Source organism: Xyrauchen texanus, chromosome 10 (genome assembly GCF_025860055.1).
Source record: "Xyrauchen texanus isolate HMW12.3.18 chromosome 10, RBS_HiC_50CHRs, whole genome shotgun sequence".
Taxonomy (NCBI): Eukaryota; Metazoa; Chordata; class Actinopteri; order Cypriniformes; family Catostomidae; genus Xyrauchen; species Xyrauchen texanus.
This window is the reverse complement of record NC_068285.1, coordinates 33,011,526-33,029,749: the sequence shown is the minus strand read 5'-3', so window position 1 is coordinate 33,029,749 and position 18,224 is coordinate 33,011,526. Positions and strand designations below refer to the sequence as shown.

The following is an 18,224-nucleotide window of genomic DNA, read 5'->3' as shown; positions in this document are numbered from 1 at the left end:
TTACGTCAGCTGTCACCGCTTACGTCACGAAGTACCGCAAACAGCCAATAGGAAAATTCAACTGCAGTAGCCACCGTTCAACCTGAAGAGGGCAGCACTCAGACGTTTTTACACCATATATTGTAGAATTAAAACACTTTATACACAAATGTCAAAAAAATTACTTGAATCAATGACCAGTACTAATAAAGCCCCATGCTTACAGATCATTAACTAAAAAAAGTTGGTTGAGGGTTTAGTTACCCTTTAAAAAAAAAAAAACATTCAGAATTTTAACCATGTCGATTGCTTATTTCACCACCCTATGTGAACCTGAGAGGAGGAGATATATTGATTAGTAAAATTGTATTGGTCTATGTCAGTGCCCCTTTTCCTTACCTTCCTTTTTTTGGAAACATGATCCGACTGAATGGCCCAACGTGAAATACCCTGCTATCTACAACTATTTGATCGAATCACCAGGTAACAGCATCATTTCACCTACGATCAAAACACACACTGTTACTAAAATAATGGGACAACTTAGCTATTAGAATATAATATATATATATATATATATATATATATATATATATATATATATATATATATATATATATATATATATATATATATATATTAGCTATGTGCACACGTAGACATACTGTGTGTCAGGCAGAGGCGCTGCAATAGGGCAGGCAAGGCAGGCAATTGCCTGGGGCCCCGCATTTTGAGGGGGCCCCCGAGGGCCGATCATTTAAACAATCAGAAATGTTCATATTAATATAACACGCAGTGACGCCGCAACACCTCCGCATCCCCCTTAGTGGGCCCCCCTCTCTCGCAAGGCTGCGTATGCTTTTGCTGCTTCTGGCGCCTTTTTCAAACTGTCGCAGCGCTTACTCGCGTTTCTGTCTTTCTTTTACTGTCTGTACCCGAAAATGCATGAATTCGTGTATTAAAAATGAAGAGGACATATCCATCTGGCAGCCAGAACCGGAAAAAAAACAAGATGATGGGGAAAAGAGAAAACATGACTGCGGTAAGTGATGGAGAAGGTTTTCAGCTTTAAAGCTGATTAAATCATACCTCAGGTCAACAATGAACCAAAAGAGGCTCTCAGCACTGGCACTAATTTCCATTGAACGGAACACACGAAGGTCTTTGGATATGGAGGACATAGTGACAGCATTTGCCGTAGCTAAGGCTGGTAAGCAGCGTTTTTAAGGTGACAATACATTATTAATATGAAGATTTATGTACACTCCAAAAAATTATAAGTTAATTTATGGAACCTGTTGACATAAAAATGTTAATTAAAGCCAACATATCATTTAAGTACTTTAATGTTGTAAACAATAAACAATTTATGTTCTGTTAGATGTGTTTTGACTACTTTTTGTATGTTGTATAATTATATCTCTAGGTAACAAAGATATATTTACAAAAAAATATTTTAGAAGGGCCTCATTGATTAATTTTGCCTGGGGCCCCCACTCAATGTTGGTTCGCCTCTGGTGTCAGGATCCCACTCACTCTTCCTGCTGATGCTTCACGTCTTATTGCCTGTATCCACTTTTGTCTCCTTAAATGCTGGCTTTTACGATTCGGAAGCTTATACAAATTTATTTCAGTTTTTTTTAGCTTGTTTGCTGTAGACCTTGTCACACAGCAGCTTTTGGGCATTTTTCTGTCTTTTGTTATATGCCATAAATGACAAGGAGGCAGCCTCTCGCAATGCAAATCAGTGGAGACGGTTGGATTGTTTTCCCCCCCGGTGGGCGTGGTCCTCAGATTATGACGCGTTGCGCTCTGTCTCTATACCTGTTTTACCTCAAAGTGAATTAAGTGTTTTTATATATCCTGGCTTTACTTTTATATATGATATATATACATGTAAGAATATATAAGTTATGATGCAATGACCACTGTTGCTTTTTTGTAAATTAAGCAATGCCAGTCATATGAGAAATACCAATTATAGTAGATGATAAAAGAGAGCCAACTGTGAGAGTTTTAATCATTTTTATTTTACTATATTCTTCTTTAAATATTTAAAAACAAAGAATGTGTAGTTGCTTCTCAACGGAAGACAAATGGAATAAAAAAGCAATATGACTTCCATCAATTCTTTGCAAACAGCTATGGTAATGAATATATAGGATACACATAACAGTTACATAAACACAATTGCATAAATAAACATATGTTTTTTCCCAACATAATTGTGTATTTCAGTTTGTGATAACAAAACAACATACTTCTTGGACAATAATAATTCTCACAACTATACTGTTAATCAATCAAACAAATTACAAGACCACTGACTTGGTCCCTGAAAAGTGTTAAAGGCAGATCACATAAGATACTGTGCTTTTCAAAAGCATAACAATATTCATTCCCACAACTGCTATGGCACATTCAGTAGTCTGTTGGGCCCTCATTGTCATACAGCTGAATCTGTAATTTCATAATTAACCACTGCAGATTTACACTAAACCAATACCAAATGCCCAAGTGAGAAGGCAATTAAGTGATTAACCTTCTTTTCTAACCCCATATAAAATCTAGAAAATTGCTAAATGAAGTTTAAAATGGAGAACACTTGGTAAACTTGTGTTTTACCACTTACCGAAGACCTTTCTTTTAAAAATCATTTGGTAAGCATTCAGAACAAGTGCAAAGGTGTAAATCAATCTAGAACAGTGGGCCATTCTCTGCAAGCTGCCTTGCAACAATTTGCTTATCATCCTGGGTATCATCCTGATCAGCAACACTAGCAATGGGCTCTGCTTCATCCCCTTCCACCATGAACACGGGCCAGTCAGAGTCTCTGTTGGCCCTCTCCATAGCCTCTGATTGGATGCTAAGGTTCAAGGAGGAGGGGTTGTCATTTGTTGTGGTCACAAAGGTGCAGCCATCACAAAGTCCATATCGCTTCATTCCCTGGGATACAATGCCTGAGAACACTTGCCGACAGCCTTTGCAGACTATGGGCCATGTGGAGCGATGGACCTGTCAATGAGACATACAAAAGCAAATATATTTAAACATGTTGAGATAGGAGATAAGACTCGCACAGCAAAATTATTGACTGAGATGAAAATAATGACAATCAATCAATCACATGATATTTTGGCATGATTAATCTCTAATTTGAAGTTTGACAAATTGTTGTAAATTCAGTGTTAATGCACTCCTCTATAAAGTAAAAATCATGTGTATCAAATGTTTAGGTCACTAGCATGCAGCAGTTCTGTCATTTATGGGGTTCAAAGGGGATTTTTCAGACTTTAAATTTGGAAAATACACTTTCAAGGTTCGAGTCCACCTTAGTCGAGTCTTTAAACAATCGAGTCTGAGTTGTGTCAGTGTCCAAAAGGGACAGAGTCTAAATATACAATATTATTTTAGAAATGTGTAACTCAATATTATGTGAATTACTTTTAAATGAAGTCAATTACTGTAACCTCATTACACAAATGTAATTTGTAATACACTACACTACTTTTTGTACTAAAAAAGTAATTTGGTAACACTGCATTTACACTTACATTTGAAGTCAGAAGTTTACATGCACTTTAGCCAAATACATTTAAACTAAGTTTTTCACCATTCCTGATATTTAATCATAGAAAAAATTCCCTGAATTAGGTCAGTTAGAATCAGAATCAGCATTATTGCCAAGTATGCTTACACATACAAGGAATTTGTCTTGATGACAGGAGCTTCCAGTGCACAACAATACTAATAAGATAATAATAAAAAAAAAAAAATATATATATATATATATATATATATATATATATATATATATATATATATATATATATAAAATTATACATACACATACGTATTGCAAATCTAAAACAAATCCGTTATATAAAGTTAAAAAAATACAGTATGTTATGTTAAGTGCAAAAACTTTTTTTCCTTTTTATGTAATGGCAGAAGATGATATGTTAGATAATATAAATAGACTTAAACTGTCTATTGCACATAATTATTGCTCAATGGGGCGCCTTTAACAGTTTATGAGATGGATAGCCTGAGGGAAAAAACTGTTCCTGTGCCTGACGGTTCTGGTGCTCAAAGCTCTGAAGCGTCGGCCAGAAGGCAACAGTTCAAAAAGGTAATGGGCAGGGTGAGTGGGATCCAGAGTGATTTTTCCAGCCTTTTTCCTCACTCTGGAAGTGTATTGTTCTTGAAGGGGGGTCAACCAATAATCCGCTCAGCAGTCCGAACTGTCCTTTGTAGTCTTCTGATGTCTGATTTAGTAGTTGCACCAAACCAGACAGTTATTGAAATGCAGAGGACAGACTCAATGACAGACTGAGTGTTTTCAGCTCCAGGTTGTTATGATTGCACCAGTGAGCCAGCCGTTCAACCTCCTTTCTGTATATGGACTCATCGTCATCTCAGATGAGGCTGATGACAGTAGTGTCATCTGCAAACTTCAGGAGCTTGACAGAGGGGTCCTTGGTGGTGCAGTCATTGGTGTAGAGGGAGAGGAGTAGATGGCAGAGCACACATCCCTGGGGGGCACCAGTGCTGACTGTACAGGTGCTGGAAGTGAATTTCCCCATCTCACATGCTGCTGCCTGTCTGTCAGAAAGCTGGCAATCCACTGACAGATAGACATGGGAACAGGGAGTTGGTTTAACTTAGTCCGGAGAATAGCTGGGATGATGGTGTTAATCCTTGCATATGTCCCGGTCTGTCCAGATGTTGCAGTACATTAATGCAATCCCATGTTGACTGCATCATCCACAGACCTGTTTGCTCGATAAGCAAATTGATGGGGATCCAGAAAGGGTCCAGTGATGTCCTTCAGGTGGGCCAACACCAGTCTCTCAAATGACTTCATGACCACAGACATCAGAGCGACAGGTCTGTAGTCATTAATCCTGTGATTTTTGTTGTCCTTAAGCCATTTTGCCACAACTTTGGAGGTATGCTTGGGGTCACTGTCCATGTGGAAGACCATTTGTGACCGAGCTTTAACTTCCTTGCTGATGTCTTGAGATGTTGCTTCAATATATACACATCATTTTCCTTCCTAAAAAATGCAATCTATTTTGTGAAGTGCACCAGTCCCTCCTGCAGCAAAGCACCCCCACAACATGATGCTGCCACACCCATGCTTAAAGTTTGGGATGGTATTCTTGGCTTGCAAGCCTCACCCTTTTTCCTCCAAACGATGGTCATTATGGCAAAACAATTACATTTTTGTTTCATTAGACCAGAGGACATTTCTCCATGTGCACTTGCAAACTGTAGTCTGGCTTTTTTTTTTTTTGGCGGTTTAGGAGCAGTGGCTTCTTCCTTGCTGAGCAGCCTTTCAGGTTATGTTGATAAAGGACTCCTTTTACTGTGGATATACACTCACCTAAAGGATTATTAGGAACACCTGTTCAATTTCTCATTAATGCAATTATCTAATCAACCAATCACATGGCAGTTGCTTCAATGCATTTAGGGGTGTGGTCCTGGTCAAGACAATCTCCTGAACTCCAAACTGAATGTCAGAATGGGAAAGAAAGGTGATTTAAGCAATTTTGAGCGTGGCATGGTTGTTGGTGCCAGACGGGCCGGTCTGAGTATTTCACAATCTGCACAGTTACTGGGATTTTCACGCACAACCATTTCTAGGGTTTACAAAGAATGGTGTGAATAGGGAAAAACATCCAGTATGCGGCAGTCCTGTGGGCTGAAAATGCCTTGTTGATGCTAGAGGTCAGAGGAGAATGGGCCGACTGATTCAAGCTGATAGAAGAGCAACTTTGCCTGAAATAACCACTCGTTACAACCGAGGTATGCAGCAAAGCATTTGTGAAGCCACAACACGCACAACCTTGAGGCAGATGGGCTACAACAGCAGAAGACCCCACCGGGTACCACTCATCTCCACTACAAATAGGAAAAAGAGGCTACAATTTGCAAGAGCTCACCAAAATTGGACAGTTGAAGACTGGAAAAATGTTGCCTGGTCTGATGAGTCTCGATTTCTGTTGAGACATTCAGATGGTAGAGTCAGAATTTGGCGTAAACAGAATGAGAACATGGATCCATCATGCCTTGTTACCACTGTGCAGGCTGGTGGTGGTGGTGTAATGGTGTGGGGGATGTTTTCTTGGCACACTTTAGGCCCCTTAGTGCCAATTGGGCATCGTTTAAATGCCACGGCCTACCTGAGCATTGTTTCTGACCATGTCCATCCCTTTATGGCCACCATGTACCATCCTCTGATGGCTACTTCCAGCAGAATAATGCACCATGTCACAAAGCTCGAATCATTTCAAATTGGTTTCTTGAACATGACAATGAGTTCACTGTACTAAAATGGCCCCCACAGTCACCAGATCTCAACCCAATAGAGCATCTTTGGGATGTGGTGGAACAGGAGCTTCGTGCCCTGGATGTGCATCCCACAAATCTCCATCAACTGCAAGATGCTATCCTATCAATATGGGCCAACATTTCTAAAGAATGCTTTCAGCACCTTGTTGAATCAATGCCACGTAGAATTAAGGCAGTTCTGAAGGTGTAAGGGGGTCAAACACAGTTTTAGTATGGTGTTCCTAATAATCCTTTAGGTGAGTGTAGATACTCGTCTACCAGTTTCCTCCTGCATCTTTACAAGGTCCTTTGCTGTAGTTCTGGGATTGATTTGCACTTTTTGCACCAAACCACGTTTATCTCTAGGAGACAGAATGCGGCTCCTTCCTGAGCGGTATGATGGCTGTGTGGTCCCGTGGTGTTTATAGTTGTGTACTATTATTTGTACAGATGAGTGTGGTACCTTCAGGCACTTGGAAATTGCTCCCAAGGATGAACCAGACTTGAGGAGGTACACAGTTTTTTTCTGAGGTCTTGCTGATTTCTTCGATTTTCCCATGATGTCAAGCAAAGAGGCACTGAGTTTGACGGTAGGCCTTAAAATACATCCACAGGTACACCTCCAATTCAGTACACCTCCTATCAGAAGCTAATTGGCTAATTGTCTAAAGGCTTGACATTATTTTCTGGAATTTTCCAAGCTGCTTAAAGGCACAATTAACTTAGTGTATGTAAACTTCTGACCCACTGGAATAGTGGTAATGTCAATTAAACATGAAACAATCTGTCTGTAAACAAAACTCGTGTCATGCACAAAGTAGATGTCCTAAATGACTTGCCAAAACTATAGTTTGCTCATCTGTGGAGTGGTTAAAACTGTAATTACTTCAACCTAACTTCTGACTTCAAATGTACATTTGGGTTCCTTTGGAGTTGGGAGATTTAAAAGCACTACAAAGACTATTTAGAAATTTCGCCAACCTTGAATATCTTCAATAATTCAAAGCTGTGATATGTTTGATGAATAGAGCAACAGAATGAAATAAAACAATACAATGGCATTTTCAATTTATTGTCTATAGTTTCTGATCAATGTAATGCCAGCTTGAAGAACAACATTATGAATGTATATTAAAACATGAACATTTCTGTGATATTCCAAACTTCTGAATGCTAGTGTATATATAAACAAGCTGTTAAGAATGTCTTTCTTTATAATTTACTGCTTAATGATGACTTAAACCCATAGTATACTTTGGTCAGGACGCGTGACACAAATCTCCTTATCTAACCGCATGTCTTTGAATGCGCAGAATGCACATGTGCCTGGAATTATTTGCACTAATTACTGGCTCCACAAGGTGGCAATACTCACATTTGAGCCATTGCGGTCACTAAGGTATATTAGAAGATGTAATTGCCAGTAAATATCAGGAGACAAACAACAGTGGATTTGCACAACAAGAGCGTGAGTGTGTGAGGAGGTCAGGAGATACCTGCACTTGTATAACTCAAGTCTGAAGAAATATAAAGTAATATTTATGGGTCTAAACTCCTGAAGAGAAATAGCCCGGTGTCTTATGACAGTTGCACAGGCCGCTTGTGTATACGCACACCATCAAATGGAGTATCCTTTTACAGGCTCACTTTCGACTGTACGAAGATGCTGAGCCTGTTGCCTTTACTGACCACACACTTGTACGGAATTACAAAAGTCGAGAGTTCACTGCAAATATGCAGCAAATTCACCACAGAACGTTTTCACATGCAAATGAGCTTTGCGGAAAACTTGCGGCAAATTGTCCATTGTTGCCAAAGGTTTGCCGCAGGCTCACCACTAGATGTGAAGAGCTGCAAACGTCTAGCAAACATTTGTGGCAAATTACAAGCTCATTTGCATGTGACTTTTTTATCAGGGTGGTCCTCTTATTTGGAGTTGTCTTTAGAAAAAAGAGAAATCACAATGAAACAGTTTCAGAAATGTCAAATAAGGTGAATGTGTTAACTGTGTAAAGTAACTTTAATGGCATTTATGTTGAATCGTTAATGTTTTGTTAACTTGAATGAATGTTCCAGGTTCAAAACAAGTTAAGCTCAACCGACAACATTTGTGGCATAATGTTGATTACAACAACAAATAATTTTGACTCGTTCCTTGTTTTCTATAAAAAAGCAAAAATGGAAGTAACAGTGAGGCACTTACAACGGAAGTGAATGTGACCAATTTAAAAGCAGATTCACATTACACGAAGCTTATCATTTTATAAAAGCACTTAAATTAATTCTCATGATAAAATGTGTGTATTATTTGAGTTTTAAAGCTGTTTAAATTGTCATTTTTACAGTCATTTTAAGGTTTGTTGACATTACATTGTGATGGTAACTAAGTTGTAAAATTATCTATAACGTTACATAGAAAAGGTTAGAATGCAATTTCATCACACTAAAATCATGTTAACACGGATTTCCTTTATATCTTGTGGCTATACTTTTAACATTCAAAAATTGGCCTCCATTCACTTCCATTGTAAGTGCCTCACTGGAACCCAGTTTTTTGCTTTTTTTAAAGAAAAGGAGGGACGAGTCGAAATAAAGTTTTGTGGTAATCAATATTATGCCAAAAATGCTGTCAACTGAGCTTAACTTGTATTCACCCAAAAATGAAAGAAGAACTTTTTAGGTAAGATATTCACCCTCATGTTGACTTTCTTCCTTGGAACACAAAAGGAGATGTTAGCCAGAATGTTTGGAACTGAAAAAATATAAAAAATGTATGAAAGCAAAAGGTAACTTCTTTAGTGTTCCAAGGTTGAGAGAAAGTCAAAAGGCTTTGAAACAAAATTAGGGTGATTAAACGATAACAACATTTTCATCATTGGTTAAACTTGTTAACTTAGGCAGCCCTCATAAGGGCTTATGAGGACTTACAGAAATAGCATGAGTGCGAAGATGTTCTTGACGTGTGAACCGTTTGCCGCAGACCTCACAAGGATAGGGCCTTTCTCCTGTGTGACAACGAATGTGCCTCTTCAAAATACCCTTCTGTTTGGCCGTATATGGGCAGAACGGACATTTGTGCAGTCTCCCTGTGTAAACGCACACATCTTTTACATCACATTCCTACATATTTTTGGTGGAGTCAAGTACTCAAATTCAAACATTTGAGATTTTCTCTGTTGCAGTGCAACGTCTCTTACCTGGATCATCCCCATACCAGTCAATTTGAATCTCCATACCACAGGGACCCCCATGGCCAAGTGATTCATCCATACGGCCAAATCCAACACCATACCCCAAGCTCTGGGATAAGTGTTCATCACGATTATAGTTGCTTCCACCTCTTAAGAGCACATCTGGAAACTGTTTCATTGGAAATGATATGGAGGGATGTTCAGAGCTTGGAGCTGGACTAGTGTTGACACCTCTTTCCCCATTGTGATGTGGGCCCTGATAAAGAGCAGTGTCTTTGGATTCCCGTGAAGACTCACCCTCTTCATCAGGGTCATACTCAATTTTGGGGTGCACCGACCCCAAAAGCAGACCTGGGGTGGATGAGTTGACCAAATCTGGTCCTGGACTGCTCTTTATTGGAGCATTCATGGGAGGAGGGTTAGGAAATCCTCCTTGTGAGCTTTCGCTCTCTGAGTCTTTGCTACTCGTTGCAGGTGGTGTGGAGACCACAGCCATTGGAGCGTCATCAGGGCTAAGGGCCTCGGTCACCTGAGCTGCCCTTTGATCTCCTTCAGAAGTGGTAGCCACAGGGGCGCTAGTGACAGAAACAGGGGTTCCTCTGTCATCCAACCCCTCCTTCTCCTTTAGTCTCTCTCTCTGCCCTTCCCTGTTACAGATCTCCAGGGATGATTTTATGTAGCCCTTACAAAAGTTCACCACATCAGTCATTTGCAGGTAGCTTGCAGCTGACATTATTTCAATGACATTGTCGCTGCGCAGGGCGAGCCGACCGGAATACAGAAAGTCCAGGATGAATGAAAATGCCTCGGCTGTGACTATGTCCAGGGACGCTGTGCTGTGTCGTTGGCCATTATCCTGCAAGTAATGTACCAGGAGGACCCGAAAATAACCACTGCTGGCGAAAAGAATATTACGGTGTGCCTTGAAAACGCGTCCCTCAACTATAATGCTGCAGTCACAGAAGAAGTCCCTCTTTCGCTGCTCATTCAGCTCAGACAAGAGCCTGGACAGGTATGAAGGAACCTCCATCTTTACAGTAGAGCCATGCGCTTCTCTGACAGGGTAGAGATTAAATAATGAATGAAAAATCAAGATAAAGGCCACAGAAAAAAGTCCATATTCACATGCCTTTAAAGTGTTAAAAAAAAGGAACCTTTGATTGGACACATAGTCTTTGATCACATTAAGAAAAGATATGGACGAATTTTCTCCCTTTTTAAAGCAGGTATGCCTGTTAAAATGAATGTTCAGAGTTCAAGACAAGTTAAAATTTGTTGATTTTGGTTTGTCCCTTTTAATAAAAAACTAAGCAAAACTCAGTTCCAGTAAGGCACGTTCAGTACAATGGAAGTGAAATGAGCCAGACTGTAAACATTAAAATACAGTTTCAAAAGAATGACCACAAGATGCAAACATAAGACATGTTGACATGATTCCAGTTTGATAAATTATGGATTTAGCTATGTTACAGCCATATTACAGGGTTTAACGTCTGTACATCACCATGACGTCGAAGTTGTAATGTTAAATATTACCTATATGGTTACACAGATAACGTTAGTAAGCGATGTGATCATGTTAAAATAATATTGACACCTATAATGTTTCAGTTTTGTAGCCATGATTTTTAAACAGTGTGTATTTTAGTGCTTATGTACTGGCCCCTTTCACTTCCATTGTTAGAATTGTAACGCAGTTTGTTTGTTTTTTGGCATAATGTTGATAACATAACATTACGGTAATCAATATTATGCCACAAATGCTGTCGGTTGAGTTTATCGATCCCGGTACATACCTTTAATTTCCTATCCTCACTATGCACGATTATGGAAAGTTGCATAATTTGTATTTGACTTTGTTTTTTCACTGATGTCCGAGAGGATTCAGGCTTGACTCAACATTAACGAATCATTCGGACTCGTGAAATTGATCAATGCTTAATCTGATTCGGCTAGCAGCCCTCATCATAGCACGAGTACTTAGAAACACGGTTTTATTAAGACAAAAGATTTTCACAGTAATAAAGTTGAATGATAAAGTCAACCTTAGAAAGAAGCGAACAATAGAACGATCCGTCTAACAAAAACAAATACAGCACACACGAAAAAACGGTGTATTTTAAAACGTTTACTACCTCTGATAAGGGACACGTTGATTTTGGACGTCGGTAATCTGTATATACATAAATTGTATGTTTACTATTTGCTTGCTCTTCTGGGTGGTCTTTTAAAAATGTCTCCCTGATTGACTGTTTCCTGTTTCTATGTTGTGCTTCCTGCCGGTGAACAGAGCGAGGAGACCTGTTCTCTGCACAACTTGATGAGTGTGGTAAGGGACCATCTGAAAAGTCCACACATGGTGGTAAAACGGGTTTTTCTATATACATGTTCAATAAGATCAAACAATGTATGAATACAATCATAAAGACAAGTACAGGTGAAGGAAAAAAATAAACAAATAAAACAAATTAAAATTATTCAATTAAAAAATATATATATATTTATAAACTATCCCAAAATTATTCATAAATAAATAAGATAAAGCAGAAAAATAATTGATTTTTTTTTACATATAAATTACATATGTAAGTTTTTTTTTTTTTGTAAGTCATGGGTCAGGAAAGTTCTCATTTTAGCATATAAGAAAGGATATACAATTTGTATTAATAGCACATATTAACTCAATGCATTTATTGCTAAAACTGTGGAGGATGTGGTTAGGGGCAGTGATTTCTGGTCACTGTTATATATTATGTATATTAATAACAACAACAATAATAATAATCGCTTAACTTGTAATATAAATTCATATTTATGAGTATTTAAAGTGTGGACCAATGAGAATTAGGAACAGCGATCTGGGCTGAACAGTGCACAACTGTCCTGTATCTGTGCTAAGACAACATTTTTAAAGCTTAGCTTGAAAATGTTGGTACCCATTTACTTGCATTGTGAGGACCTACAGAGAAGAGATATTCTTCTAAAAATCTTCAATTGTGTTATGGTAAAGGATAGAAAGTCATACATATCTGAGATGGCATGAGTAAATGATGAGAGAAATTTCATTTTTGGGTGAACTATCCCTTTAAATAATTTCAATTGCAGATGTACTAGGTTATCTCCACCAGATGGAGCTACAATCAAGTGTAGCTCAAGGAAGAGGCTAAGGACCCCCTGCTAAATGGGAATGTGCAGCAATATGTCACTGATACTGTTGACTAATTTAATCCTGATGCCATTAGATCTAGCTAACATACACTTGTCATTAAGGCAAACCATAATTTTGAATTGTTGCAAATCATGGTGCTCGATCGAACACGATCGTGAGGGTAAGATGGTGGTCTCCTAGGGAGTCGGTGCCCTAAATAGACTGTGTAATATGCATATAGGGAGTGGCGGTCCTGATCATATTGCTTCAGAAGACATGGATTTAACCAGTATTATGGATTACTTTTATATTTTATTTACATTGTCTTTATGGTTGTGTTTTTTTTAACTTCTGCGTTTTGGCCACCATTCACTTTGTACTGTAAGGACCTACAGAGCTGAAATATTCTTTTAAAAATATTCATTTGTGTTCAGCAGAAGAAAGAAGGCCCTAATTTAAGAGCACAGGCATTAAGTGCAGTGATATGCAATAACTCATAAGTGCAAAATCAGTGGCCATGGCCATGAAGTTTTGTTATTTTCGTACAAGCATGCGCTGAGTCTAGGCACAAGGTTTGGTGAAATCACCCACACAACACGCAAATGGGCTGGATCAAGTGCAATTTAATTCTGAGGTTTCTCCGCTTATTCCACCATCTGCATCCTATTTTATAGTCCATTCCCTCATGCACCATTAATATAAACAGAGACAGTCAGAGGCGTAACTAGAGGGAGGGCAGGGTGGGCACCTGCCCTAGGGCCCGAGGTGGGAGGGGGCCCTCAATGGTCCACCAAAAGAAACCATAAAAAATTACAGCGAGCCTGAGGGGTGATGAAAAACAACCAAGGCCCCCGAAGGAGGGGGCCTGACAGTTTCTTTGCACTTGGGCCGCAAGATCCAAGTTACGCCACTGGAGACAGCACGCTCATAAGAATTTGGTAGTGTAAATGGACTGTATGCACTTAATTAGACTTAGTGAAAAGTACGTTCTTTTGTGCTTAACTGCGTCCTTGATGATTGTCAGGCATATTTCAGTGACAGTAACACACTCCTTTTATATGGATGGAAAATGTGATTCATGACAGAATTTGGATGTAAACTACATTAGATTACATCATCAATGTAAATGTAATACAATTGTATCATAAATACAGTTGTAAATGTAAACATAATAATAATTGAATAACAAACCATGACCTATAGGTAGTTTAACACAAATATCTAAAATAATTTTTGTTTCAGATGAGAACATAATGAGTGGCATAATCTATGTTCCAATGTATTTTCAGAGTTTGGACATTAACTTTATTTCTACCTGCTGGTAGAATATCCAAACTGCAAATGCAGGAACTGAGTTTAGACTTTACACAGTTTTAAAACATGGTTTTCGAATGTAGCCAGAAACAAAATTTTGGTTGTGGTAAGAGAAAACTGGGTGTGCAAGAACTTAAGCACAATTAAGTGAAATCTAATACAATTACCATTAATAACCATTGCATCAATTTCTTTCTGGCTATAACCTTTAAGCTCTGTGTTATGTTTAAATTACTTTATAAAAAAAATAAAAATATGAGGCTTAATAATTCGCCATAAAAAAAAGTATTTTTGGAGTGATCATTTGTTTCCACAAAATGCTAAAGGCATATGCACAATAAAGAAACATCAGGTTTTAGTTACATTGATTAGTTTAAAAACTTAATTGTGAATAAGAATCAGTATAGCATTGTGTTGAACTAAAGAATGCACAACTGTATTTTTCTTTGTATTTAAGGAGTACAGGGAGGTTTGGTTCATAGTAAATAAAATAATAATAATAATACTGATACATTAATTATCAAGACAATATACAGTAAATAAAGGATAATACCATGTCTGACATGATGCAAACAGATGGTATGTAGACCGCTGATTATGTGCAATAGATTTCCCCTGATCACCAGTGAAAAATTCCACAATATGCATACTATATCGTAATTAAGGAAGAAAAGAATAACAATTTACTTTTTCTGCTTGAATGGACACATGCAATTACGAATAATGAAGCATAAATCCAAACGTTCTTAATTTAAAATGTGCTCTTGTTTGAGAATTTTCATTTTTGGGTGAACTATCCCTTTAAGATCTGCCTGCCCTGCCATATGAGCTAACATTATTGCAGGGACCGCAATGATGTATCATGAAAGACTTTATAAACATTGATACATTGTGACATTCAGGAGGTCAGATAGTCAAGCCAGATCCTTCTCTATTGCTGCCCAATCAAGATCTATGTCAGTTTTTCACCAGTGCCTGGAAAGTTTATCCATTTCAAAAATTGTACAATCTAATGTCTGGAAAAGTTAAACAAAGACATGCCTGTATTTAAAAGGAAACATTTTCCTCCAGTTGATAATCTGTAACAATTCACTGGCATTTATAAAACTGAACACTGGCAGTCTCAAGCTCATCATGTCAACACATTTATCATGATGCAAAACATTTATCTTACAGCATTACATGAGGACCAAAAACTCCCTAAAGCAGTTGGCACTTCCAAGTGTTTCAATGAGTGCAAATGTACAGCACTGTCACAGAGAACACAGGGCAGTGAATAGCACATCACTGAAAAGCAGTTTATGTATCAGCATAGTTGTCAGCTACCATTGTGAAGGCAAAATGACAAAAGCACATCTGCTCTGAACTGGATCCTGAGTTTGTAGAAGTGAGGACTGATGTCTTCACAATGGCCATATCCTAACATGCCCCTACCGCCAGATTGTGGTAAAGTTGTCAGACCGTGTGCCCTACCCCCATTGTCTGTTGTGGAATGTGTGTTTATTTGCTTTCTTTAGCCTGAAAATAGCTGTTTTTGTTTGTTTTTATATTTGGACCAAGAGAAAAAAATAAAAACACGCAGTTCCTGCAGGCTGCGGCGCACCCATGCAGCACAATCCACAGATCTCAAAAGTGATTTTTACCACTTATGGGTCACCGGGTAAGTTATTTGTTTGGTGAATTTTCCCATGGTAAACCCATAGAGCACAAAGGCTTCATGGTGGCCCCTCTAAACCACAGGGTAGGAGAGTGGACATGAGCTGCCATACACCCGCTTTTGAAAATGAAATTTATAGCACCTCACACAACTCTATTCAACCTTATAAATCCTATATACAAACCAGAGTGTTGTCCCCACCTTCTGTAAACTACTCCAAATCAAACACTAATGCTCATACATCAAGGTGTGATCCCAAAAATTAATGCTTTTGATTCTTTGCTTCGGGGGGGGGGGGATAAACATAACAATTCTCAAGAGCAATTTTTGAAGGGGACACCAAGTTTTTTTTTGTTGTTGCCCCGTTTGCATTTGTATTATTTTATTTCTTAAACAATTATTTTAAGAATATATCATTATATTATTTACAATACACATATTTTAATGATATTTTAGGGGGGACAACCCTCAGATGGGGGGGTCCTGACTCCCCTGACCCCCCCACCCCCCACGCGATTTCCGCCTATGCTTTGCTTGTATATGTCTCGGAAGAATGGGGAAGGGCTTTTCTTATTACTACTCTCAGAAGGCAAATTCTAAATTGAATAATTTATTCCATCGCAATTCAAAAGTTGAAAAATTAATTGAATTGGCCACACAGAACAGAATGTCGAATTTAAATTGGAATAACAGGAACACTGTCAGAATTGGCAGAAAACTGTACCTTTGTGGGTACAACTGCTCGTCACTGGGGCTGTACCCTCAAAGGTACACCCACTGTACCTTCTTTAAACCTTTAGGTACTAGTATGTACCTTTTAGGAACAGATAAGATAATTAGGGTACAAATATGTACCCTTTCTGGAAAGTTCAGGTACATATATGTTCCGATCAACATATAAAAGGTCTGTTGAGGGTACTGCCCCAGTGACAAGCTGTTTTACCCCTAAAGGTACAATTGTTGCGCCTATCTTTTCTGACAGTGAAGAGGAATTTACTGATTTGCAAATAAATTCAACACAATCATGAATAATTACATGATCATTTTGGCCTATTAATGACTATTTATTTCCTAATACATAAAATAGAATGATTAGACACAATTAGACCTATTTCTTTTAAAATTTGAATTGTCAATTAATACAACTATCAAAAATTTCAGAATATGGTTGCCATACAGCACACAAAACATGTCTACCACATTGTGAGGTAACCTTATAAAAAGTGGCAACCTGCAATTTTACCTTGAGGAGCTATTTGTTTTCCTGATCTGACCCTTAAAAAAGTTTTTGTTGGTGTAACTTAATGGTTTCAGATTCATTCAGCAATGTTAAATAATATTTCTGACCTGAATTAAACCAGTTAATTTAGATGTTACCACTTGAAGCACATAATTTAGGTAAACATTTTTTTTTTTCATTTAATTAACATTCCAATTAGAATTCTGCATCCTGATTGCTACCTGCTTGCTTATTAAAAGAAATTCTTAATTAAATTCTGAATGGAGCGCAACCGTCTCTCCTACGCAAGATTGAAGGACGTAAGTGAATATTTGCCTATGACCATATGACCGATCAACGCAGCGAGACAGACAGTGTGGTGTGATGGCTTGTTTCAGCCGGGGCAAAGAGCTGCATTTTCCCAGGCGTAAATACTCACCACAAGGATATTTAGAGCCACAGAAGAGCACTGATTAAAGAGAAGACAATGGGGAGAGATTGCCATGACATAGTGGCATTTTCCATTTAAGAGTGCTGCCTCTCATTGGCGCGAAATCTGCTCCGTGTAATGTTTAAATGAACCCAGAATCTCATGAATGTGTTTTGTGGCACCAGCGCAGACCCTCGCACATTGATCACAGGATTGAAGACAGATTCATGACTGTCTCTTTTGTGTGCATGCATTTTGTGGGTGGGTAGGTGGGTGTGTTTGTTTGAGGTGGAATGGTCATAGTATACCACAGTCAACAACAGTCTGGAGGATTAGACATTAGATGGAGGGAGGGTTTGGGGGTCTTGGTGATACAATCACAATTTTAGGGGACTTAATAAGACAGGCGCCCCTTTTCAGTCTGAAGACAGCACTCTCCTCTGTGGTCAAAGGGGAAAACTCCTCTCTCTGTAATTACCACTTGATGTCCTTGTGTCATCAAGAGATGATGTCCCCTAGTCCCCCTTTGCGTTGTTTCATTCTCTCCCATACTGATGACTGCCTGAAATAAACATGTCAGGCTTTTTTTTTATTGTATATTTAGAGGCAGAGGATCATAATAATTGCTGCCCTTACAACCACATGCTTCCGGCTGGAGCCACAAGCAGAGCTTTACCATCTAGTCATGTAGCAGCAAATGCTGGCTCCTTTCCCGTTCTTCAAGGTACCTGTACTAGTGTTTAAATTCTAAATTTCTTGAAGCTCAACTCTACCAATGCAAAGATGATGGAAGTGATTCCAAGGGAATGCCTTGCCTTAAATGTGTACACCAAATGCACCGTAAGCTTGCGTAAATGTAAATAAATTCTGGAGAGTCCAGTAACAAGCCACCTTAGATAATGAGTTGAAACAGCTTAATATTAGTTCAACTGGTTCCACTGATAGAG

The 18,224-nt window shown here is 38.5% G+C and overlaps 1 protein-coding gene across 1 annotated transcript; it reads right to left on the bottom strand.

The window, feature by feature from the left end:
- Window positions 1-2,054: 2,054 nt before the first annotated feature.
- zbtb8b (zinc finger and BTB domain containing 8B) lies at window positions 2,055-11,745 on the bottom strand. The gene is made up of 4 exons (XM_052136498.1): window positions 11,645-11,745; window positions 9,516-10,564; window positions 9,247-9,404; window positions 2,055-2,994 (listed from the first exon to the last, which is right to left on the bottom strand). Exons 1-4 carry the CDS (start codon window positions 11,692-11,694, stop codon window positions 2,677-2,679), a joined length of 1,575 nt encoding a protein of 524 aa, XP_051992458.1. The 5' UTR covers window positions 11,695-11,745; the 3' UTR covers window positions 2,055-2,676.
- Window positions 11,746-18,224: the final 6,479 nt, after the last annotated feature.

Excerpts from the sequence above, each read along its gene's own strand:
- zbtb8b (XM_052136498.1), bottom strand. The coding sequence starts at position 11,694 with ATGTATATACAGATTACCGACGTCCAAAATCAACGTGTCCCTTATCAG. Across the intron at positions 9,405-9,515 it reads CTGGTATGGGGATGATCCAG|GGAGACTGCACAAATGTCCG; the intron begins GTAAGAGACGTT and ends GCGTTTACACAG. Across the intron at positions 2,995-9,246 it reads TTCGCACTCATGCTATTTCT|GTCCATCGCTCCACATGGCC; the intron begins GTAAGTCCTCAT and ends TCTCATTGACAG.